At 32.2% G+C, this 27,066-nt stretch overlaps 2 protein-coding genes across 3 annotated transcripts in view; both read right to left on the bottom strand.

Moving 5' to 3' along the window:
• The window catches only part of LOC123012513 (neuroligin-1-like), a 111,753-nt gene extending 100,267 nt beyond the window's left edge, over positions 1-11,486 (bottom strand). The window contains exon 1 of one of the 2 annotated variants that reach the window (XM_044410497.1): positions 11,375-11,486. The gene's annotated coding sequence lies outside the window, so the exon portion shown is untranslated. The remainder of the gene's footprint in view (positions 1-11,374) is intronic. The other variant, XM_044410498.1, reaches the window with a different exon arrangement.
• A 1,631-nt stretch (positions 11,487-13,117) lies between these two features.
• On the bottom strand, positions 13,118-24,650 carry LOC123013928. The gene is made up of 13 exons (XM_044412805.1): positions 23,935-24,650; positions 21,530-21,970; positions 21,392-21,470; positions 21,096-21,283; positions 20,860-21,046; positions 20,671-20,810; positions 20,485-20,623; positions 16,604-17,304; positions 14,664-15,125; positions 14,535-14,613; positions 13,957-14,144; positions 13,719-13,905; positions 13,118-13,668 (listed from the first exon to the last, which is right to left on the bottom strand). Exons 1-13 carry the CDS (start codon positions 24,608-24,610, stop codon positions 13,380-13,382), a joined length of 3,756 nt encoding a protein of 1,251 aa, XP_044268740.1. The 5' UTR covers positions 24,611-24,650; the 3' UTR covers positions 13,118-13,379.
• Between the last annotated feature and the right edge of the window lie 2,416 nt (positions 24,651-27,066).

Genomic DNA, 27,066 nt, shown 5'->3' with positions numbered 1-27,066 from the left:
TCGCACTAAATGTATTTTCGCATAAAAAATTCCGTATAAAAAGGTTTCGCTGACATATTTAACTTGTATCTCGCATTCATTGTCTAATAGAACAAGTTTAATCATTTATCAAGCAAAATACCAGGCAACATGTTAAACACGCAATTATTTATTTAAAGTCGTTAGAGCGTAGCTTTTACCCCAAAGATACATATAGGGTTAGGAAAGCTTTAGAATCCGACGTAGCTTTGCCAACAAACAGACTAGAGCGCCACATTATAACACTGGCCATCGTTTCGTCATGAATTATGCAGCACTCGTCCGGATAGAGCTAATGTATAGAGAGTGGCAACCGCATTACGAAGACCTGATGATTTGTTACCTCACAGCCACTGTATACTGATGCGACAACATCGTCACTACAACAATAAATACCTATAGATTCCCTTGTTCATCACTTAAGCCAGACATACCTCAACGAAATTTATCCMCTAGCAAAATTATCGCAACACGAATGTTGTACGTAATTAATTAGTGAAACCACCAGACCGATCCACAGGATTTGCATTTAATGATTCGGGGAACTATCATCCAAGTTTGGCACTGCTGCCGATGACATCCACCCTAGAAATGTCAAATATCATCTACGAAAAGTCTGTGCTGGCTGCTGACGATAGTGCAAAATAAAAAAGCAAAACCACAACTCACAGAACTAATAAGAAACAACTTTATTATACAAATTGTTAAATATATCCTATTTTTTAAACAACAGAATCACAAAAATATCTTTTCATTGGTCGCTCGTGACCGGAAGTTACGCCCCTGCTTGTGTAAATATCTAAAATTGCTTTTTTGCTGTTTACAATTCGCCTTAACCCTAATGAAATACCAAAAGAAATCTTACACATTTTTCTACAAAAAAACGCAAATACCTCTCCAGAAGAACTTCGAGGCATGTAAAAGTTATTTTCATTTAAAAGCCAATTTAGACTTACATAAACAAAACGCAATAGCTCATTACTCTCCGATTTTATGTCAATGTTAATTTAATTTCATGATTTTCAGCAACACAAATACTATGCAAATATAGATTATGCAAGCAAAACGTAAATAATAGCGGCAGATTTTTCAGTACATTTACATTTTTTATTTAGCTTTAATAAATTGAAATTTCCGACGGTATGCAACTAAATTTACTTTTGGGTACGACACTACGGCACTAGTGAAAAATGTTTGAAATGAAATTTTTCATACAAATTACATCGACTAACCATCTCTGACGCTAAAGCCTTTGCCAGCTAAACAATTTTTGACCGCGACGGCAATTTACACTAAAAGCAATTAAAAACTAAACTAAAACATGAAACAATTCAAATACTCATTATTTTAGAAAGCTATTAGCTTTACTCAAAACAACAATAACTTGCGCAGCTTTTTTATCATAAAGTTTTAATTAATAGAAATTTATTAGTATTTCAAAAATGTAATTTTCTTCTTCTATTAGATTTTAGGTTTTATAAAATCTCATTATCGAGTAAGGTGGCGAATGACCCTAATTGGGGCAGGTATGCAAAGCAGCTTTGCCTAGTTATCCTGATTGGAAAAGTTGTTTAAAGTTTTATTATTTTTCGACGCTTGTTGGAGTTTTCTCCAATTAACTGTAACAGCTTCAATTTGTATATTTTTTGTCTAATTAACAAATTAATGAGGATTAAAATTGTCGATTGTCTTTTATTGTTTGTGAACCAACGATTGGAACCTTAGGCCTTATAACAACGAAACAGTTGCTCGGCCTATTGTGTTAGCCAAGTTTTAATTTCAGTTCCGCTGAAACCGTCTCTAGCAATTTATAGCGTTTAATATCCTTTTAGTAAGCGTCGTGGTGGTACTTAAGAGTGAGAATCTATTGCTGTTTCACGACCAGAGGGCGCTCGCTGAGAATCTACCTAATTAGCACGCGTTTGTGCGGTTTGTCGACGAGAAAACGCACAATCATACTTACTAATGACGTCTATCTGGAGGAAAACCTACTGGGAGAACGTTATGTTTCTTGTTTTACCTAAAACGATGTCGCCAGCAGGAGCAATTAACCTCGAAGGGTCTATCATTCTGAGGCGTCTCTGCCAATTTAATTTTATTCAATTTAATTATACTTAAAAATYCCCAACGACAATTTATAAAGGATTTCAGTTGTTCTAAGACCAGTTTATAGCAGAACGGCTCAAATCTMTGCCATTCAAAGAAACAATTAATTTGTTCACTCTTAACTAAATCGAATATATCAACTTACTGATGCTGAGAAGGGACGTATCGATGAGTGCTGCCCTATGATTTGAATGTGAGCTTGACTGATTCTCGCTCAGGCCGAATTAGATACACGAATTAGACGGAAACATTTCAGATAAACTGATTATACAGCCAACGGACTGTATTGTTTGATGCTGTTGCCGCTAATGGAAATATCATTCAAAACTAACTAAGTGGAATGAAATCTGCAACAGGTTTTTTAATAAACCATTTTCAACAAAACTGCAAGTCTTTAGGGCATATACATGTGTAGACAAGAAAGTTTATATACTTAACAAGATTTCACTGTTAATAGTGTAACAACAGGCTTTGGGTCTGGCTACCAGTGCTTGCAACTTCCCAACAAACTTCCAGAGTTGTATTAAAAAGAAGTTTTTTATTACACTAGATGTTTAATAAATTTTTTATAGGTAGCAAATTTTTATTTTTCGTCTAACTGATAGCTCTTTTTAGACTTTGACGAARGAAACGATTTGAGTTGGGCCCTTGGACTTTGTAGTCTGGATTTGAGTTGTAACAGCAGCACTGGAGGGCCTCAGTCTGCCARATAAAACTTAGGGTTGTTAACCGGTTGGCGTAACGAGTTTAACTAAGCGGCATTAGTTGAGACTAAGACAGAGGCTAGGCGAAGATCGGCTAGGGCGTAGGTTCAATGAATAAGACGCATATCTGAATCCGGTCATTAATTACCCATCCTAACTCAGCTCCAATGTAATTTCATTACGCCCCGCCATACTCTCGGGAGATGATACTTGAATCAATGTTTGCCACCATGAGAAAGCCGATTCTTTGCTAAATTAGATCAGAATTGGTTTTCCGAAAAAGATTCATCAAGTTATTAAGGTCGTCCCCCAGTGCACTTAAAACAAACTCGGTTATCGTTAATTCAAAATAAATGAGCCATATCGAAAATCAAATCAAGAAAATTAAATCAACGAGGGATCCTATAGCGCTTTATCCGAAATGTATTCGTCTTTGGTCATTTACGCAAAGCTTTGATGTAATCATGTCGAGATCAGAAACTTTTAAAAGGAAACTTGTTATACTCATTCAGAGATAACAAGCGAAAGAAATTTTGCTCTTTGTCGTATTGCGAATTCGGCGTGCATTCGCGGTTACTCTAATTTGAAATAAATTTACTCCTCGATGCTGATGAAAATTAACCAAATTATAACGTTTCCAATTGTTTTAATAAAATGCAGGATGACAGAAATTTCAGACGAACATTATTCAAATGGTGACATTGCGTCTAGACCAATTTCAACAGACCTTCCCGTAAATATTTTTCATGCTTTCAGTTATTCATATATTCATGAAAGGAATAGTGCATCTACACATTTTAATATTAATTAATTAGTTCGCAAAATTGACAGTAAACTTCCTTACAGATACTTAAAAAAAAAAACAGAAAAATGTATTAATGTAGTATATTTGCTCCTGTGTGTTTATTCTGTTAGTTGAATTTATTTTACGTCCCCTCTCCTTAGCGTATCTACAATTCTTCCCAATTCTATTTTCGTTAGTTCTTCTAGTCATAGTTCGCAGACTTTTGGACATTTCGATATTGATCGAAATGTAAAATTACAAGTTTAGTCATTTTTCACATTAGATTATTTAGATAACATTGTAACAATTGGATTCTACTTCTATCAAAAAACAAGCCATTACGGCACTGATTGAGAAACATTTCAGCTTTATTATGTGATACACGTTTAAATTACGACCCAAACATATTAGGTTCGAGCTTTTGGGTCGTAAATCAGAGAGACTAGAGACCAAAGCACTTTATATCATTTATAAATAAAAAAATAACTGAGTTTTCAAAGAAATCTAAGATAAATGAACAAATGAGCCTGAAAAGCATATAATTTTATTCTTTCTAAGAAATCTGAATAAGACAAATGACAAAAATAAAAGTATTAAACCAAACTTAAGGTTTCTTGTTTGTGTAAAGAAACTTTTAGGTAATAAATGTGCTATTATAAATTTTCTTAAAAATCATGAAAGTTATTAGACAAGTTTGAGAGTTACTAAAATTTTGGGCTTACTTTATTAAATTTTTAAGCCACACTAAGCTTAACCTTACTGTATAGGATTATAAACGATTTAAATGGACCAAATTACCAAATTACAAACGAATATTTTAAAAACCGCAAAAATTACAAACATATGTATAAACAATATAAAAATCGGAAAAGCAATTTTATAGTTTAAACATACATTAAGAATTGAGATTTTACAAAACAAAGTGCCATACATCATGATTACAAGGTGAATACTAAAAATATATGACATACCATACCTTTCTTCATACCTTTAAGGGAATACTATTTTCATAATAACGAATACAATTATTAAGATAAAAATTAATTACCTTTTAAAAACCAGTTATTCTTATTATATAATATGGTTAATATCCCAATCTTTAAAAATAAACAAAATTTTTCTAAATAATAAAAACCAATTTCAATAGATATGAAGGTGTAGGTCGCCAAAATTCTTGTTCTTTTAGGGTTGACACTACTTGTATTTTATCGCGGTAAAGAATCGCAGAAAGCAGGAATTAGAGTTAAAATCCTTCCCAGCACTTTAGAACGAGCCCGTCGAAACTAATACGTCATGCCGTTTTCTAAAGCCTTATTTACATAGTAAATGAGCGTCCCAACACCATCCTCAGACACAATAACTGCAAAAATAGCGGCAACAAAATACGAMGTTCCCATTCCGGCAAAGTAATAAAATATGCAACACAATATAACTTGAGACAAAATACCCCACCGAAGACCCCACATTCGGGTTAATGCGTGAAATAAAACAAAATACTCAGCCGCGGCATCAGTTGGAAGCTTGACAGATAGCAAGGGTTATATGAGGAACGGAAATGCTGCGTTCGGAGATTCTAAAACGGAAATGATGTCCACGCGCGGTCGGCAAAGCCGGTATTATCGTTCCGGTCCGAGGCAGTACTTTGGATAAGACAAAAATGAAAATGGTGGCTTCAGCGAGATCGGGACGTGAGGTAGGGTCCGAATTTGGACAAATTGAACCAGTTATAAAGCTAAACTAGAATGTAAAAGTGATTCGGGAAGTGCAAGGTAAAAATAAATTCCTTCCGTAATTGTGAAACATGAGTGCATTTAAGATCCGATTTCAAAGCATATGGACTTTCAGCAGTAAAAATTCCTCCACAAAGCGTCTCTATTTCCAGTAATTGAATCCGTTGAAATGCAAGCCTGCCTCTATGCAACAATTAAATTTTAATTAACAAATTAAATACTCCAAGGGAGTTCTAAACAAAATTGAATGATTCGCGTAACTAGAACGCCCTCCAAAATAATTTCTGTCAAATGTCAGCAAGTTATTCGAACTTAGCCAGTTGAAAACTCTATAGCTTGACAAATTAAATCCCACTCATAGCTCGCCTCGTGAGAATTTCGAAATTTTTCAGCCGCCACTCATCCGTTATCCCGTAATTAATTTTATTGCATGAAAAAGGGTAAAAAGCGAGCAAATTAAATTAAGCGGACTACATGCGTACAAATTGATTGATATTCGATTAAAAATTGTATTTTTGTTAAAGAAAAATAGAGCAATCTAAGTGCCTTTGTTTAGAAATTTTAGCAGAAATATAATGCGGACTGAAGGAATATTATGCATGAATCGACCTTTTGGGCTAAAATTGCAGATTGGCCTGATAATAGAAGTGGTACACTACACTTGTGTATACGCAATATTAATTTTACTAATGTATGTATTAAAGAGAAATTAGAGCACTATGGCTCCAAATAAAAGCCGCTGAATTTATCGTTCCTAACTACATACTTGTACTCACAACAACAAACCCCCAAGCTGGATTTTATTCCTTTACAGTTTTTAGTTTCATAGGGTATAAAAATTTACGTCCTGTTCTGCAAGAATCCAAGAGTAAAAATAATGTCCTTTTTTCGGGTAAGCTGTTTACTAATTCATCCGATGTTCGAATTTTAAAGGTGTGATGAATCGACCAGCTATCTCAACCCCTTAGAGATTTTTTTTTATACCACTGTAGAAACCAGACACTAACTTGATAAGTTAGTCTCTGGAATGCTTTCGTAAWTAYAACAAACATTTCTGTGGCTGCTTCACTCTACCGAACACAGGACTTGCTGTATCTAAATCTTCGGTCAAAGAATAGATCCGAGTCCAAAGACATCAAACCACTTTCTTTTTTAAAAAGTGTAAAATTTTTACAGATTCGGCACTTCGAAGGCTTCACGAACACCTTTGCAACTCTTTTTCATGCGAACTCTTAAAAGTTTCGACCCGAAAAAAATGTCGGGGCTTTAAATATAGAGCTTTTTTAATCCTTTTTCTTTGAAATGTATTGCTGAACGTTCTCTCTTCTCATTTAATTCAGATTATAAGCGAAACTCAGCCTATGTGTAATACACAAGTAAGTCATTAATTCGAAGCGTAATATTTACAACCGACGTTCTCTCTTTGCAGATCCCCATTGTAATAAAATTCTCATGAAATAAGCGTATTAGTGTTCTATTTGAATTTGTTACACTCAGAGGGTGAAACAGTATCTTCTCAAATCCGCTTTGAATATTTCGATGGCCCATTAATATGGAACAGTACTACGTTAGGTAACATAACTTAATCACTCGAAACAAAAAAAAAACATCCAATAAAGTGGAATAAAAAATGTTTGCAAAACGCTTTGGCGTTTTTGTAATTTGCAAATGAAACAAACTCTGCAAACTAATACATTAAAAATTCACGTGTTGTATCACAGTTTAGAATTGGTGAAMAAAATAGTTGCTGTAAATCCGTTTAAAGGAAAATGTACTTGTTGTTATTGTAGCATATTGTAAAAAATTCAGTAGGTTTAAAGCCTATACCGGCACGGAATTAAATTGAAATTGTGTAAGTAGTTCAACTAGAGTAGAGGAAGCAACTACATCTTTATCTTATAGTTTGAAATTAAACTAGCCATCTACGGGATGCTTAGAGAAATTCAAGGCAGTCACCCATATAATAAAATTTCCCTTATGAACAGTTGATACGTAAGGGATAAACGAAATTTGTTAGGTGACTGCGCTCGGATGAACGTCGAATTTTAATGTTAAATTGCTCATATAAAATGCAAGAAATCAATATTTAGAGATAATCAAGTTTCGCCACCTCGTAATTCACAACGCGTTAAATTCAATTGAACTTTCGACACTATAACAGATGTCGGAGATAGTGTGAACAAACTAAAACAACCCAAAGTTTACTTTCTTAATTAGATAAGTTTGTGTAAAGTATTTCATTCTGTTTTCCTACCAGAACAGGTCCACTAAGTCGCTTAGTGGAACTGTCAAACCRAAAGAAATGTGGACGCCAAAAAGAAAGAACTTATTTTAAACTTTCCTAACACAATTGCTTAACATGTGCCGTGTGTCATTTTAAGTTTTTGGATCAGCACAAAAAGCCTAGACAATTTTTCACAGGTACACTTAATGCTTCACGCTTAAAATCAATCACCCGATAAACCAGAGATAGGTTTCTAACAACGCGTCAATTCGCATTACCCTCAATAGACTACACAGTCACTGAAAGCTGCGATACAATAACGTAAAAAATATCGGGTATCATGTCAATACGTCGCTCTGTCTGTCAACAGTTTGTTTAACAAGGCGATTTATTCAAAGTTCTACCAACTCCAGACGTTTTGTCAGTCACATCCTGAGAATGAAATAAATTGCATCTTTAACCCTCCAAATTGTAATCTTCTACAAAACAGTATCGTTATAAAAGCTTAATATGATTCCCCAAATTCTATGTAATAATATCAAAGAACTCAAAAGAATCAAGCTTTTGAGGGTAAAACGGTTTTTTTTCTCGTATCATATTATATTTTTTATATCTCTTCTCTCTAATTACACTTGAAAACAGTCAAACCTTGAGTGGTTTCGCTTGTTTAATAGGAAAAAGCGTCAATTAAAAATTAAAGTATTCACTGCTTTTCTTTCGCAAAATTTTACCAAGTAATTCTTTTATTTTTACTTAGAGATAACGACACTGAATGAGTTCAACTAGTTTAACTCAAATCTAATTTTAGCTGTAACCACATAGAAACCATTGTCCTAATGACAATTAATTGCAGTTCTAGATAAACTTATTAGTTCCAACTTTGTTCAAATAGTAATACCTTATTACCTAATAAACTAGATGGGGTTTACCATTACTAAGTCTCATTTCAGGCAAACTGGAATTTTAGAAAAAAATCTAAAACTGCCCAAAACCTAAGATAAAAAAATKATTAAAAAAGAAACTCCCATTAAAATAATTGAAATCAAATTCTCAAATCTCATTGGAGATACTCATAACGAGTACCTCTGAACAGGGTAAAAAACCTTTTAGTCCTTTTTCTTGAGAGTAGCTCGGTTAAACGCTGTCTCCGGCAAATCATAAAACAAGCATCGCGTTTATACCAACTTACTAGCTTACAAAGTCCAAATGTTCCATTCGGTCCTAAATCTTCTTTTAAACTGGATTTCAATTTAAGCCGGCACTTCAAATAATAACGCCTMTTCTTTTCGCATTTACAATTGATGCTAAACGAGCATTAGAGTGATTTATCCGATCGCAAAAATGTGGCTGTACCGTGAACAAATATTAGGTTGAACCAAGGCTGATGAAAGTCATTTTCACAAATCTCACATCTGCTATAATAAAGTGTGGAAAATACTTCCGTTCGCAAACGGCACACGGCATAACCGTAACAATAACCGTATGCAAAGAATTGCCGCCGAGTATTTGTAAAACAATCCAATAAGGTTGTATGGAATATAAAGCGTGCAAAGTAGTCCCAGAGGATGGTTTAAATCATACATAAGTCACGAATAGGGGAAGCGAATAGCCACCTGACTGCACTCACCGATGCATGCTTACACCTCGCACCATTAAATACATATTAAAGCTTACGCTAACTCTAGAAAATTGCTAACCTTAAACTTGCGAAAGCTTGAAATTAGATTAAGTTAAAGTCAACAGTTATTATGGCACCTAATGCGTAAAATATCATTACACCGAGGCATTAACAAGTAAACAAACTACTCAATACATCAAATTTTCGCGTCATAAAATAAGAGAATAACAACAGTGATAAAAGTGCACATTCAACTTTAAAATCGCTGTACTTGTTTACAACATTGCCAAGGGTCGTTAAAATGCAAAAAACATGATGTATTCAATTCGAGACCTGTTCCTAGATTGCTCATGAAAATTTGACTTTGTAAGCCAATGTTTCAAAAAAGAAATATTCAATTTATCTAACAAGAACAATACAGACCTTTATAAAAAACAAAGCCTTACGTGTGATGATATACTCACCTCAAGAATTTAAAACTTGTTGTACAAATTAATGTTGTGTAAGAAACGTACGAGTACAATCGTGCTAGAAAAGACTGTTAAATATATTTTAACAATGTTTTATTTTCCCTTGAACAAAGATATTTCCTTTAGGCCCTATACACACATGACGATTATTACCAGTAAAAGACATTAAAGTACATAATTATTATATAAAAAAAGTTAAATTTGTAGTGTGGCACATTTTGGTATTTGTGTGGTTAGACTAATTAGATTTTTATCTTAATTGACTTACATTTTTTTTATTTTATTGTGTTGTTGATGTTCTTTTTTATATAAACCCGGCAAGTTTATTAGAGTAGTTTTAATAGTTAATGGTTATGACGGCGAGTTCATAAAACGCTCAATTTGCCTAAAACTCGGGATATTGTCACTATACCATCGTTTGAAAATTTACGGTTCATAAACATGAGTGAATGGCTCTGGTCTAGTCAATTTATAAAATTTACGCCAGATTCTATTATGCAGTTATAATGCACACGAAATCTTTGTCGATTTGTCTGCAAAATGCGGTAGTAAAACTGCAATGAGCCGAAAATTAATACCAATTAAAGCAAACGCAAAGCACCAATAATTCGCATGGTAAGTCCTTACAAAGTTTCATTAAAATGTTGCACTAGTCGCTGTAAAGTCCTGAATAATAATCGCCTCTCATAAAATTAATCCAATATCGATGAAAACTCGTTTTATTGGAACCTTATCCGAAGTATGGAAATAAATTTTCCGAAAACTGACATTTTTCAAGCGTATCAATGTCAAAAAACCGATATCAGTCTCGTTTGCATGATAAATACCACAATTATCGCTTGAATATTGCATTGTGAGAGATCTTTATGAAACATAAACACAACTTTCAGACAGCTACATAAATCGCCTTCCGTTCAAAACTGCAAAATTCTAACCCCACGCACAATTTAATCGACGTGCGAAATTTCGATTCGCCCTCTAATCGAAAACACCCCCAAATTCCGAACTACATGCCARAGTTCGTTATAACTTTGATATCATCCGGTTAATTCGTTAAGTTCATAGATAGTAAACATCTCTTTTAAGCCCTGAAGGTTGAAGGTAACAGTTCAGCACGCTCGGGAATACGCCCTTATTACCATTTCATTTCAGAAGTCGAAACACCGCAAAAGCCGACTAAATTAACTTTAGGAACAAAAATCAACCTACAATTGTGTGTGCCACTGATTGACATGTAATACAAAAGTTTCCAAGAATGTTACGACTGAAGTTGGGATTCCGATGAGTTTCTTCAAACGACCTCTCCTAATTGAGCCCTGTTTTAGTCGAGTTCACTAYCTCAAAAAAGTTTAGTTAAATGTAAATCGTTAAGAAATAACCCTTATCCTAGACTCGTTAAGACGAGCAAGAGAGCTCGATATAAAGCTCAGAGCTTTGCATCRATACCACTGAGGTGCACCGCTTAGACACGCAAAGCAGTATTAATTGCAATTAAACAGCTTAAACAACTAAGTATTAGTAAATTAATATTAGTTGCAGCGATAATAAACATTTTTCACAAATTACATCCTAGTTCTAATATTGAGTGCAAAAAATCTTAATTAAGTTACAAAAGTTTTGGGTATGTATTTCGTCTAGTTCTCTTGCATCCCTTTTTAATTACGAACTATCTTTACGCTAAATTCCTGAGCATATGGCGCTGGATAATTAAGTTTCCTACCTTAAATTAGTGCAATCCCATAACTCACTACCATCCACACGTTCTGTCCCTGCAAATATTAAATTTCAATTCCTCATAAGCTCAGGCAACCTCTGAAAACCCGACACTAGAGTTTTGCAAATGTGAGGCTAGAGTCCGCCGCGATGTTTAGCGCCGTGTTTGGCAGATGTCGCGCGGAATGTTCGCGTCGAGACGCTGCTATCCTGACTGCCGCATCGCCCGGGCTGGACCAGGATGCTGAGTGTACCAAACATCCTTCCTCCTGACGCTTGCGCCCCTCACCAATCGATATTATCTGAGCCTATGCCACGCGATACTCTATCCCGCATCCAGCCAGTTCAACTGTGAACCTTTTTTGAGGACATTAGGGACAACTGTCCACTTGACCGGACCGGTTAAACTATTCTTCAGTAGGGAAGCTTTGCACATTTTTTGAGGTTATGCTCCGGAGGAAGCTGGCGATCGACTGCGGCGATAACGATTCGAGAGCCATCTGGTGTTAAAGAAGAGAAACAAAACAAACAAACAAGGATTATTTATGTTTTTTGGAAATTGCAAAAGCAACTTAAACATTTTAATCTTCTTTATCGTGCGAAGTTGTGCTAGTTTTGCATCGTTTATCTTTGAAACAGCGAGGGAAATGCATACATGCGGAAAAAAGCAAAAAAGAGTAAATATCTTGTATGCACTGATGCACAGCAAAAAATATGCGTATTTTTGCGAAAACTTCTGTTGTATGTTGTTGAGAAGATAATATATTATTAGTGTTTAGTTAATCGAGTCTAAAAATTTAAATATACAATCATTATAAGAAATATAATTTTTCTAATGGATGAAGCAACGTGTGAGATTGAAACACCAGAAGTGGAAAGACATTTCATTAKATACACCCATGACAGTTTTATTGGCTAATCCATCCGACTCGTCGCTTAATGTTTTTGGCTGCTCCCCTTCTCGTCCTTGGCAAAGCTTTCGTAAGTTTTGCCACGCTCTGTCCAGTCATCGCCTTATAGCGAACATGGATTTCCATGTAATCTATTCAGACTCTTCGATTATATAATGTTGATGCATTAGTGGGTCGTTCTAAAGTCGGATTAATACTTTGAGAAGTCGATAGTTGGTCGAATGTAAATGTTACCACAGGACCTATTCTCTTGTAACAAGACCCACTTTGTGTACTTWGATAAYCCACCCTTCAAGTTTCCAGTAATTATAATTGCTTTGAGATAGTCAAGAAAGTCACTGCTGCCAGAAAAACAGCTAACACCACAAGCAAAAACAGAGCTTGCCAACCAAGACGAATTGAAATTTAGTTGAAGACAAGTTAGTAGAGAGAGAGAGGGTTACTTTAAAGTTATCTAGCTTATTACGGAATTGACTTGGCTGTTTATTTGATTAAATCAATAATGTAATCTCCATATTAATTAAGCTAATGAAAGTAAAATGAAATTATAAAAAATATACTCGTCACAATCTGAGTAAACTTTTAGAAATTCAATAAAAAATCTTGACTAAATACGATAGACGCGCCATCTCGCGAAAAAGCTAAGTAAATTTAAAAAAGCTCGCTGCATTATTCATTAATAGTACTTCTCCAGACATGTAATTTTAACTTCTTCAATCCACAAAGACACAAAAACTGTTCAATTACAAAGTTCTATTGCTTTGAAACTAATTTTAGCTCAAGTTGTATCAATTAATAATCATATAGATAACTTTTAAACGAAAAAATGTAAATCACAATTTATTTATATTTTGTATTTATGTATTTAGTGTGTACACCGAAGAAACAGGATTTAAGTCATAAAAACAAGTAAACAACGAGAACGATGTTCGTACACATTAATATTACGCTAACAAAATATATCTAAGCCATAAATATCTTTGGATTAAAACTAGATCACAATTCATTAAATACGAAAATAATTTACCATTAATTGTACTAAAATTCTCGAATAAGAAAGAAATTTCAAATATTTCTCCAATTCCAGTCTCAAAAAATCTATTATTGTTTATTCAACGTTGGAAGTGACGTCGTTTGAGTCACGGCTGAAGAAACAAAAGAAAATTTTCTCAATTTCGTCAATCCCACTTTTTTCCCGAATTTTTTAAAAATTCGCTTTTTCACGATAAAAATCAGAAAAATAAACAGTCCTTGCAGACAGTTAAACGTATCCCAAATTAACTCAATCATAATCGTGGTCTCATTTTTCTTGAAATCGTAAAACCCTGACACCACTTCGAACAAAAACGAGATTCCCATTATTAAAAATAGTTTCAATAACAATCCAAACCTAAAACAGTTACCATTAACAACCTGCCGACTGAAACGCCTCACACTTACCTATCACGAAAATTATTCAATTTCTGGCTTCTTTCCCCTTTCATCAATTGCGTGTCGTTCATTTTATTAATTTCTCTTTTGACTTTCAAACAGTACATCACAGTTTTAATAAATAAAGTCAAATTGCATATTTCCAATATCGTTAAAGGTATCGTCGAGAACATAAAATGGGCATATTTACCTTCTCCTTGAAAACTGTGACTTAATTTCCGTCTGATTTATTTTCAATAAAACCTACCTCTATACAAAACGCACTTTTTTTCGCTTATTATCACTTGGAGTGCAGACGGTAAAACGTCCACATGGTAAAAAATTAAAGGGATTGCGGTTAAAACCAACGGAGAACCCCAACCGTACAAGCTGTATAAAATAAATCGTTTCAACTCCTTGTTCCTGTGTTGACGACTCGAAAAGGATTTAGAGGATCTAGAAAAAGAAATTACACTTTCGAACTTCCTGTCGATCCAAAACTGTTTCTAAATCGGCCATTCGTCTATTGTATTAACGGTTTTGGAGAAATATTATTACTTACTGACTCATTTCAATATACGTCATACCGCGTATTTATTTGTTTTAAAACAGTTTCAATCACGGTTTATGATACGTCATAGCTACAATTTTGAATAACAAAAAAAGTAACCAACGATTAAAACAATGAACCAATAAATTTTATTGCTGGGTCGAATGTGTTTATTGACTCGACACCGAATTCCCTACTGGGAAAACTCATCGCTCCGTTTTTTGCAAGGAGAGTCTTAATTAGTTAAAAGCTTGGTTAAAGTAGGTGCGAACTTTTATGTAAATAAATCTACTCACCCAAAAGTCCAATAGATATCGATACACAAAATATTCATCCAAAAGAACGTAGCCAGGGTTGTATACAATACGAGAAAAGCTAAAAACATTTCCATTTTATAATAAGTTTCAAACAAAAATTAAACTTACCAAAAACGGTACAAATCATTTCATGATGGCCTTTGGCAAATTCGACAAGAGTAAAATAGCTCAAGAGAAGAAAAGTAAGAAGATATGCTAAGCAATAACTGATCAAAGTTTTCCCAAATAAAGTTTGTTTTTCGTTGGAAAAACAGTAATAGAGAATTGTTAAAACAAGAAAAAAGCACGAAATTGCCATTGCTATACTGGTGAAGACATATTTCGTCTGAACTCTTTGCTCCGGGTATCCCCGGAAGATTAAATAATTATTTCTTGTCCTTTTCAATGCATGTTCAATACAGTAAATTTTTTCGTCCACTCTGTATTTTTTTGTTACTTTGATTTTTCCAACAAATTCGTCTATTTCGTCCATTTGAAACACGCCCTTCGCATCGAGATAAAACTTCATGGTTTGCGGACTAAGTGAATATAAGGGTGAATTGTAGCCATCGTGAACTATCGAGAATCCATCTGAAAAAAGATAATATACACGAGACATTAAATGAAGGAAACTAATTTTGTTTTGTTACCAAACAAAAGACTTATATCTACAAATTAAACAGCCCAGTGATGGGTTAATATACTCGTAGTGTCAAGGTAGATGCTATTAATCTTTATAGCAGGGTTAATGCTTACGAAATACGAATGAATTTATTATAAATAAATTTGTTGCAAATGTGCAATTCACACGCAGTGAGTCATAAAGSTAATTGAAGTTTCACACAATTTTTTGGGATTTTTCCATTTAATTACATTAGGTGTTAAAGCGACCTGGAAATACTCCTCATTTGAATAGACGCTTTCATGTATGTAAAAGCAGGTTTTTCAATAAATTCCGATAAAATTAAATGAAATTTTGTTCTGTTACGTTTCATACAGGTATTACAAACAAGATGTAGAATATTTACAAGAATCTTCAAATTTACTACAAGTAAAATAATAATTCCAGAGAATTATGAAAATAAATATTACAATGTTGATAGCTAGACTACAAGGMGACTTCCGTTTCAATCCCTTGTTCTTGAATGTTATTTGTTGTACCAATAAACATCGCAAAATTATACACTATGTAGAGACAGAAACCGCTGTCCTTGACACTTAAATAACGATCTCGCAATCATTGGTTTATGAAAAAATTTGTCAGATTCAATAAAACAGAAGTTTATATTCAAGAACAGTTAATTAACTTAATTATTTCGTATCTCTTTTAAGATCAATTCCTTAATGTTTTATTAATTTTTATTTAAACTTTCAAAAAATAAAAACGACAATTATTTTCACTAAAACCTGTCCTCCAACAAAAAATTGAACCTTTCCATGGCACATGAATTTACATTTAAATACAGATCGGTCAAAATTCAGTAATGCAACCTTGAATTTGTACTATTAATTTAAAGCAATAAAAGTTTGATACCARGTTAATGTTGTTTAAACAATGAAGAACCCTTATCTATTTTGTTTAAATACACTGGACCTAAATCGTAATAAGACCATTGTAAATATTTTAAATCATTTTGTAGAAACAATTTTTGAAAAAGGGTTCTATTTTGAGTTAAGCTCCCGCATTTTATTCTTAGATTTCTTAACAAATATAAAGTTGGTATTTTTAAATTTGTCGTGCTTCGGCAAAGCTATTATTAACTACAGAATTATCACTGATTAAAGAATTTTCTACATATCTGGCAGTAATAATTAATACACAGRTGGATTCWAGACCATCCTTGCTTAAAAAATTAGGAATTCTCAAAACTATCGTTGCTRTAACGATTCTTCATTACTTACAATAACGAAAACAGGAAAGTAAAGGAGCATGCTGCAAATTATATTAATTGGTTAACCTTCACATATTTCCTCTACAGACTTTAAATTAATTCAAACAATAAGTAATTAGGTACTTATTTTAGTGACAAATACTCAGATTTGGAACAACTAATAAAATTAAAAATTACCATTGACATTTTCTATGTTTTCAGAAAACGTCGATAAATCCAGTCCATGAACAAACGTGTTGTAACACTTAGACCCATTGAYGAAACTTTGCCCATCTGGGCAACACTTCCTAATACACCTGCTTTTTTCACAAACATCATAATTGTCGGAACATATCCTTAAAACAAATTTCTTATTTTGATCGTGATCAACACAATACGATCCTTTTTTTATTTTGTTTTCTTCAAGGAAGAGTTCTACATTCTGACTATTATTTGCAGGTACGTCTACAATAATTTTGCAGTGGGGAAGCCCAACTGTAACAAACTTTCCCTCAAAGAACGGCTCCAATGTTTGATTAGATTTGACACAACCATGAGTTGTCCTATTATAAAAGTAATCAAGTGGACAACATTTGGGATAAAATTCAACATTTAAGTCTTGCACTTTAGTCAAATTCCCTTGAACGCTTTCAAAAAGTGTCACCGAATTTTCTAGATCTATGCAACGTCCGGATTGGTCACTTTCAATAAAATTCGTACTATTTGTTAAAATTTGTGTCCTTTGGTTTAAATCTTCGGTACAATTATACACCGAGTTAACTTTTCTTAAAACACTAGCACTGTCACAACACTTTGGATAGACTTCTTGTGTGCTTGAGCACGCTTGTACTGTCAATATTACGAAGAATAAACGAAGCATGGTCAATGTTAGCTCGTGTTGTTACATCGTGTTACTTTGCCAAAGTCTTTAACAGGACTGGCAGTGTGGCAGTTTTACACTCCGGCTCACACAATATGCCTGCTTCTCATCAGTGGTTTGATTGTGCGTAATGTAATTTAAGAACAATTTTAATTTTTAGATTTTTTGATACATAAACACGCACTTGCCTTGAAAACCGGTTTCACAATGCAATTACACAAATTGATTTCAGGAATCCCCAGAGATTTTCGCCAAAAGTATTTATTGTATCAAAAGTTCTCCAAAGGAATCTCCCACAAGATTAAATTAAATTACATTATCAAATATTGAATAATTATTACATATAGACTTATTTATTTCATTAAATTATTATTAGGGTTCAAGAAAAAAAAAGACGTTTATATGTATGTACTACATATAATATACTACTATCTATAACTATTTATATACTAAATACCTAAACGAGTAGGTCAATAAATTCAATTTAATTGCTAGGTTGTGCTAATAATTGTAATTGACACTTGCCTTGAAGCGAAGGAAGATGTTTTGCAGCATGAACTGCTTTTTATAGCAGTTATTAATTACAAGCAAGTAAATAGCACGCAAATTGGAAAAAATAATTAAATAATTTGTTTTGGATTATTTTCACGTCAGAAATAAAAACAATATAAATTAAAATTTAAATATTTAATATTTAGCCTTTAATAAGTTGTGCTAATTTGGTCTTTATATGACCTATGTTGACTAAAATAATTCAAACAATTGATATTCTTATCTAAACAAAATAGTCACAAATAAATGGGCCTTAAATAAAAAATGACTGCATTTTTGTTTGTAATTTGGATATAATTTATTATTATCTAATAAACAGTACGCAGATATTAATAATTATTATTGAAAGAGTGTCCAAAATAAATTATTGCTAATTAGATTACTGAAGCTTAATTGTTTAGCAAAGTAATCAATCACAGGATGTTGCTGACATTTTTAATAAAATTTAATAATCAAACTAATTTAGCTTCCACCACTTAACTTTGATTAATCCTAATTTTAAAATCTAGAATCTAAAAATTTGCATTGATGGCATCATATACTCTGTCAACTACTATTATAAATATCTCCCATCTGTTTCAAATATATTACATACTTCATGGAACATTTGAAAACACATACATATTTATTAAAAAAACCTAGAAATTCAGAGTTTAGCCTAGTGTTTTGTAAGCTCGTAATCACAAATTATTATTTATTGAGTCATAAATGTTTTATGCATTATTCGTATTTGTCTAAATGTTAATGCTGTTCATTTCAATATCATGTTGACGCTATAAATTAATATTTTTCTTAATTTTTCATACATATAAAATAAACATAACTGTAAGGTATCTTAAACCCTGCTTACAACTATTTAAAATTATTTGTTAAAACCATTTATTTTGCTTCAACTATTTTGAGAAAAGTTTATATTTCTCAGAAAAATGAYTCATTAGCTTGTAAGTTATCATGTCACAGGTAAAGAACTTTTAACCAGTGACCAGGAGGCAGATGACCCCTATTGACTTCTGTCATTACAAGAAATAAAGAACAAAACAAAATTTAATAAGAACCATTAAATAATTATTATTGTTGTTTAATATTCATTTTTATACTTGAGCTGAGTACTCTTACAATGCGTCTACCGATATTTAAAAACGACTTTTTAATCACTAGTTAACATTTTGGGTCGTTTACGATAGTCTCATTTCTCATTATTAGGAGATTATTTACCTACCCTGCAATAAACTCTCGAATGTTGAGGTTCTTAAAATTCCAGGTACGTAAACTACATAAATAACACAGGTCAATAGTGAAAACTAGCTTTTTTAAAAGAGTAGGTAATTATTGATTATTATTTTTGATAAAAATTGTTACTTACAGTTTACGAACAATTTTTATTCAAAATTAACAGAGACACGATTTTTTTTATAGAAGTATTACTCGGTATTACTTACAGTAACAACCAAATTCTATTAAAGTCCGTTAAAAATTGTAGCAATTATAGGAGATAAAAAATTCACTGACAATTTTAAAAAGAAGCAAAAGTGGAATTACGGCTCTGTTTCTTGATTTAGTTTAAGACGGTCCAAGATTTGAACTTGGATTAAGTTGCTCACCACTTTTACGACTACCCTCGTTAAGAGAACAATAAACCACTCAAGGAATGAAAATGTCGTTTTAAAATATGGATGGACACCTCCATGGGATGGACGCACTTTAAAAGAAATTCCTAAAACCACCACTGCTAGAATTTATTGACGATTCAATTTCTTATAGAAAAGTCCATGGATTATCTTATTTCATATCTACAGGTAATATTTTATTTTATCCATGATAGTGCTTCCAACATAATTTAGAAGCAAAATCTATTTCAAAACACTGTGTTTGAGTGGTTGACTAATGCATACAATGTGTTTATTTTTAAATTTATGTAAGTTTGTAAGTTTCTTCTGTTCACGATGACACAAAAGTTTGTTATGACAATGACAATATCTGCAAAAATAAGGTATCCAATTTAAAAATATTTAAGATTGTCAAATAATCTGAATTAATGTTTTGGTAATTTTTTGAACTATACTCCAGAATAATAAATACAGTAGAGCCAAATTTGAATTCGAGCATACAATAATTAAAAAGACCTCTAATAACGCCATAATATTGATTATTTTTTTATTTGTGTATATTTGGTTGCCTGCCTGTACATAACATAAGTATGTCCAAAGGTTATTGTTGATTCTAACATTCAGTCACTGGGTACTAAAATTTTTGATAAGTTTATTTTCAACAATAATGTTACAAGAGAACAACAATAAAGTGAAAATAATTTAACTAAACTTTTCAAAAACGTTGTTTCAGGCAAGAGATTAGTGCCGAATGTGTACGAGAAAAGTTCTGGAATCACACTCTCTACGACTTCATACTCTCTTGAGTCTCTTGTAAGATTCAATGGTTTAGATTACAATCAGATACACATTTTTAGTATTATATTTTAAAACAATCGACTTAATCGTCTTAAAAAATAAAACAACAGGACTTAAACAGATTTAATTTATTATACACATTTCTTTATTATTCATTTATTTAGTATACAAAAATCAGACTCATCAAATATTAAATAAAAAATTATATTTTAAATTAAAATTACACATTTCTAATTCTAGACTTGGAATTAAGTAGTTCAGTCATTTGTGTCGTGGCATTCGGAGTAGAAGATGCTGAAGTTTTCCTGATTGTAGATATTTTATTTCGGTAAAATCGAAAAATCTTCTTCTTGCAACCAAATATCAGAAAGATAAAAACTCCTTAAAAATAAAACTTTTGACTTGAACCTTTTATTTTTCAACAATACCTTGGAAACAGTTAATTAAATCCAAAATAATCTCGATATATTCAGTAATTGGGTATTTACTGCAGTCAATAATAGACGTAATAACTTCAAATGCAAAAAAAATTCCCATGATAATACTTAATTTTAAAATCAGGAGTAATCTGAAAAAAAAAATTTTTATAACAAAAATTCTTATATAACAAACCGTACTGTTCTTTATCCAAATGATAGTTTTTTCTTCTTTCTTGTGACAAAATTCTGTTAGCATTCATTTTATTTATTTCTCCTCTAACTTTCAAGCAATAAATCATTGTCCGCACGTACAACACTAAATTAATCAGTTCTATACAAATTAAAGGAGTTATGTAAAAAATTAGCATTCCATAATTTCCAGGTCCTACAATTAAAATGCATAAAACAAAAAAGTAAAATAATTGGAATTGTACTTCTCTCCCAGTAACATTTATATGAACCAAGCATCGGTTTTATGACATATGGTAAATTAAATTTTTTAGAAGATAAATATGAAATCAGTGTTAAACTAGCTGGAACACCCCATGCGTATAAATTGTACAAAAAAAATCTTTTTAATTCATTTTTCTTTTCTTTTGCTGTCTTGAGTGATTTTGGTGACCTACAAAATAAGAACGATTAGGTACTTCCTAATAAACAGATCTTGAGTAATCGGTCATCATAAATGACACCACTTATTAAATTACAACAAAAGCCAATAAAACCATACCCAAAGGTCCACCAGATATTAAAACACATTACATTAAGCCACGTGAACGATGACCAGACTAAAAACGATGAAGCAAAACCTGCAATTATAACATTAAAAACATTTTCAAAATTTCATGTTTTATATAGGTACTCTTACTTAAATTAGAACAAGTCGAATCGCTTAGATCCGTCTCAAACTGGACATAGACAAAAATAATAAAAGTAGATAAAGTCGTTACACAATAGGCGAGAAGAATCAATCCAAATAAATTCAACATTTCTGGGAAAAATAAATAAATTGCAATAATGAGAACGAGGAAAATACATGAAACTATTTTCGCCCAACGTTCCGCAAGAAATTTTAATTTCGGAGGATTATCCTTAAAACACATGAAAAATTTGAAACCGTTGAGATTCTGCTCCTGTTTCTGCACATGTTCGATGCAGTAGGATTTTTCTTCGATTGTGTAGCGTTCATAAGAGTTCGTTTTATTTGAGAAGGCATAAAAGGTTCCATCAGTTGCTATGTAAAACTGAATTCTTTTCTTCAGTATGTAGATTCTGCAGCTGTACTGTTTGTGGATGACAGCAAATGGCTCTGAAATCCAAAACAAAAGCAAAAAATTAGTACAGGTACCTTGCTTCAAAACCCCTAAAAACGTTTAACTTTAATTACAAAACTATAACAAAACATTTTGAAATATAAAATTAAAAAATTGTGTTATGTACAATCATATAGCTTGTTATTTGTTTCCAAACAAGGAAAAAAATGTTTCCATTTTTTTTTTCAAATTTAACTGTAATTAATTATTTCTCAAAACTCAAAAACTTGAAGTCTTGAAGCATTTTGCAACTTTGAACAAGCACTATTTTCATTATACTCTTTATTGTATACATACATTAACCACTTTTGTATTTTTTACTGTTATTTATTGATTTTTTCGTTTGTACTATACAAAAAATTATATTGTTTTTAAATGTTCTGAATATTAAATACATTAAATTCAGCAAAAATAGAGAAAAAGAAATCGTTTTTTCCGTAATTGTTCTCACGTCCTGCAAGTTGTACTGTATAGAAGATCTAAAAAGAAACTTTTTATGTTATTTGTATTGGTTTAAAAGAGATTAATTTATCAAGTTTTTCCATTGAAAATATGAAAAGTCGGCGCCCATGCTCTGGTCTAAAACAATATTGAATTGAATGTATTACCTACATGTAGTAAATATTTGTGACCAAATACATCTTAAATTCTTAAAGTAGGTACATTTTTAGTAATCATCTAAAAATAAATTATTCCTAGCCACTATAAAAACACGTCAAATTGAATTACTTTCCTGAATTCTTGCATCAGAAATCACATCCTATTAAAATATTCATTTTCGTATTAGAATATAGATTAAACAAAAAATATTCCATCACGTGTTAATACTTGTGTCATTTGTCTTTTATTAATTATGTGGTTAGTAGAGCTTAACGAATGTTATATCACATATCATATAATAATTTCGAAAACTGACTCCCTCAAGCGTAAAGTTAATGGTTATTGGCGTTTTATTATTAAACACATCAATTCGATCTAATCAGATTTTTTTCCATCGACACATTTATAAATTTATAGGTAAATAAACTCATCAAACGGGTTGTAAATATTGTTTCACGAAACTAGAAAATTTTAAATTGCTAGGCCTGTTTCGGAGTGCCCCCTTTCTTCAGTCTTCGCCTTTGTAATTATTTATGGATATATAAAACATGTTGCATTGTATAAATAAATAAATGAAAAAATGAGTGTCACAATTTTGTCTTTTGTAAATATTTATCGTCATGCGTATTGTCATTTTCTAAAGAATCTTTATATTTCGCTGTATTTATCGTTACCTAAATTTCTTTATAATTAATTTAAAAACTCAACACTAGTCTTTCTTCTCGTCGACGAAGTTTGTTTCTTGTTCTTGATTTACATTTATTTTTTTCTTGTTTTTTATTTACATTTGACCATTTGACGTAGTAAGACAGAGAACAAATAACTACTCCTGTAAGAAATCTAAGAATTATTCTGTTGTAACCGAGTTTTGGGATCGTCTTCTCCAAAATTAGTTAGACTTTGATGTTTGAATAAATACAGTCAAGAAATCTTTTCACATATCGCAGCTGGAAGATTCTTAATTTTTATATGCTCAAGACTTCGAGCGCATTTTTTTTTCTTATTTCTTAGAAACAAAAACAGATAAGCCCATCTAAAATTAGGATTTTAACATATAAGGATAAACATATAACAGATAAGCCTTTTCATTATTTTCAGGCTATTCCATATTGTCTAAATATTTAATTCCAACCATGGAATTGAAATTTTTCGTCAATATGTTTCCGAAAAGTCGTTAACGTAAAAAAATGCAGTTTTAAAATTAAGATAATTTACATGCAATTATTGCAATAAAAGAGGGAAATTCGTTTAAATAAAAAATAAACCATCTTTGCAATTTCAATAAATAAAGCTCTACGTTCCAATAAAACATGTTTATTGATTTAAAAACTTTTTTCTGAAAACACACTGATGAATTTACCTTCTGCCTTAACAATTCTGTCTGTGAAATTCAAATCAAGCCCATGGTGATAAGTATTTCTACAAATGGGTCCATTAACAAAACTCTGTCCATCTGGGCAACATTTCCTTATACACCTGTGTTTATCACAGATCGAAAAATCTTCATAACACCCTCTCGCAATCAGCCCCCCATCCCTGTCCAAATCCATACAAAACTCGCCATCCTTGAACTTCTCCAACTCCCCAATGTACAAGTTCCCCAACTCCATACTAAAATTCCCCGGTGTTAACTTATAATCAACAATCACCAAACACTGCGGCAAGCCCACTCTAATGAAGTTTTGTTTGATGAAACTCTCGTTCATGTTTTTTCTCCAAACACATGAATGAGCAACAGAGTCGTAAAAATAGCCAAGAGGACAACACTTGGGGTAAAAGTTAACCGCGATCGGCTTCTCCTCGATGATGGTGTAATTTCGAATTGTGTACTCGGTGACATTGTGGTGAGCCTCCACACAGTCACCATTGCGTTCCTTCAAGAAATCCGTATTTTTCGTGAAGACTTGCAACCTCTTGTCTTCGTCTTTATCGCACGAGTAGACGGAGTTATTTTTGCGGAGATAACTGTCGGCGTCGCAGCATTTATTGATGGCGGTGGTGTGGTGGAGGAAGAATGTTAAAATAAGAACTCGCATTGTATTCCACAGCGACACATCTAGGACTCAACTTGTTGCCGACGACGGCACAACTAGTTCGGAAAGATTTGCGCGCATCGTATAAATGGCTCGTGAGGGAAGCAGAGGGATTCGAAAACCCTATCCCTAATTAAAAAAATTAATTAGCTGCAAGGAAATTGGATAAAATGGGCTAGAGTTTAATGTTTGTTGTGTAAATTGGTTTGGTTGTTTAATTTGAAAAATAGACCGAAAATAAATCCTCGCTAATTATTTTAAAATGAAAATCAATTTGACCAGCCCCAAGCAATTATTAAGTTTCTAATGGAGGAATAATGATATGTATTTAGGGAAAATGTGTAATGTATAATTTTTTTTAGGAAATACAGGCTGCGCCAGAACTCACACTATATAAGGAACATGGAAAAAATGTTAAAAAAAATTATCTATAAAAATTTCGAAGTAATGAGGGTTTAAATTTTGCACTTTGACTCTACTTATTTCTATTGGAAAAATTATTTTCCAAGTTTTTTTCCTATAGGCCATTAAAAAAGGAAACAAAGAAGCTGTATCCTAAATTGGAACTCTATTCAATGTTATTTGTGGCTTTTATTAGCAAAATTTTTGTACCTTTACTAAATAATTGTAAAAAAACATATACAAGATCATAAGTATTATTAAATACACATAAAAAAATGTCAAATGTCAAAAAATAAATATCAAAATTATTTGACGGATAGAATTTTTTAAACAGTTCTTGGTATCTTACCTTACTTGAAAATTTTCTCTGGGGCGCGAGTTTTGACGCACCCTGTATACATAAAAGAAAATGTGAGTTCAAAATTGGCCAAGGTTTTTGAAATTATATTGACTTAAAATTTTGAGTTCAATCAACTTTTTTTAAATAACTTTTTAACGTATCTCTTATTAAAAAGCTATCTTGGATTAAAAAAGAAAAATCTTAGTTGGCCGATGATTTTGAAATTGGGTATGGAGGTGGGGCCTAGATGTTGATTCTAAACAACTTTTCTTATAAAATTATTGTCGTATTTGCAACATAATAAGTACTTTACAAAAAATAGGTTTATCTGAAAATTTCTAAGTCATTCTTAATTTTTCAAAACTAAAAAATAAGTTGTGGTTAGCTATAGCTGATTTGCTCGTAAAAAACCCAAGGAAAAAATTAAACCACAACTGAACGAAACAACACAACAATTTAAGTGATACGAAACAAAAAACACATTCGTTTTTTACTACGTCTTCTTCTATCAACAAATTAAAGTTATAATTTATTATGAACTTTTTATTGGAACACATGATACGAGTATAACTACATCAGTGATAATTTCAAAGTGAAGTCATTATCATTCTATACTCGTTTCCATATTAATGTGCCATCGCAGTAGTCATTGAAAGAGATCATTTTAAGGTGGCAACCATGCAAAAATTAGCCTTAATTTGCCCTACAAATTATTTTTTCAAATAAATGTGTGCCCCAGGTAACAACGTAATTAACATAGGGTAGCGAACATAAAGATTTTTGTCATTATTAATGTGTTTAACTTTGTTCTGAGTGACATATTAATGATACATTTTGTGTGAATCATCCTTTAAGTTAAAGATTCATTTAAACTACTATCAAGCGATCAAGATAATTTGTAATCGAGTTATACTTGAATCCGAAAAGGTATGTATGTAAAATGTCAGGTAAAATGACAAGTCAAAAGGTAATAGCTATTAACATACCTAGGACGTAGTAAATGTCATAACAGCTGCAGATGTCAGTTTTATCGTCTAAGGCTGTTATACATTATTACATCCGAGGTTTGTTCAAGATTTTATCGGTTTCGGTACAAATTAAATCCAAAAATTGGAACAAATTAAATCCAAAAATTCTAGGATGTAATGACAGTTGCAGATGTCAGTTTGAAATCCGAGGGAGTTTACAATTTAACAATATCGATATGTCAGTTAAAATGACATATCGATATTGTACAATTGATATTTCCATATTGTAAAATTTTACAGCAATCAATAAGGTAATGTCATAGTTACTAGACTATTTTTGTGCATGTAACATTGCTCTTAACAGACAGAAACCGATAAAATGATATGATCATAAAGGTGATGATTATAATAACTAAATTTATAATTCATCGTCAAAAAAGGACGATCCTACTCGTATCATTATACGTCGGCGACTAATTCCAGCCCATTTTGACGTTTTAACTTTCAACTTAGCCGTTTCACGTGCAGTTAGTTCAAAAACAGACATACGTTCTCAGATGCAAAGAGGAATGGATTACAAATTATCTTGATCGCTCTGTACAATCTACTTGATGCACATTAATATGAAAAGTATACTCATTATCTAAGGCCCGTTATGCATAAAATGTCAACTGAATGACATTGCTGTGCCATTTTTTCCGGGTACCTTTAAAATTACGTGTGAATTGTCTATTATAACTGCAGGCATT

This window comes from Tribolium madens, unplaced genomic scaffold, assembly GCF_015345945.1.
Source record: "Tribolium madens isolate multiple individuals breed KSU strain unplaced genomic scaffold, Tmad_KSU_1.1 Scaffold_96;HRSCAF=242;Tcas5.2_LG5, whole genome shotgun sequence".
Lineage (NCBI taxonomy): Eukaryota > Metazoa > Arthropoda > Insecta > Coleoptera > Tenebrionidae > Tribolium > Tribolium madens.
Note: the sequence above shows the minus strand (reverse complement) of the source record. Positions and strands in the feature narration are given on the sequence as shown.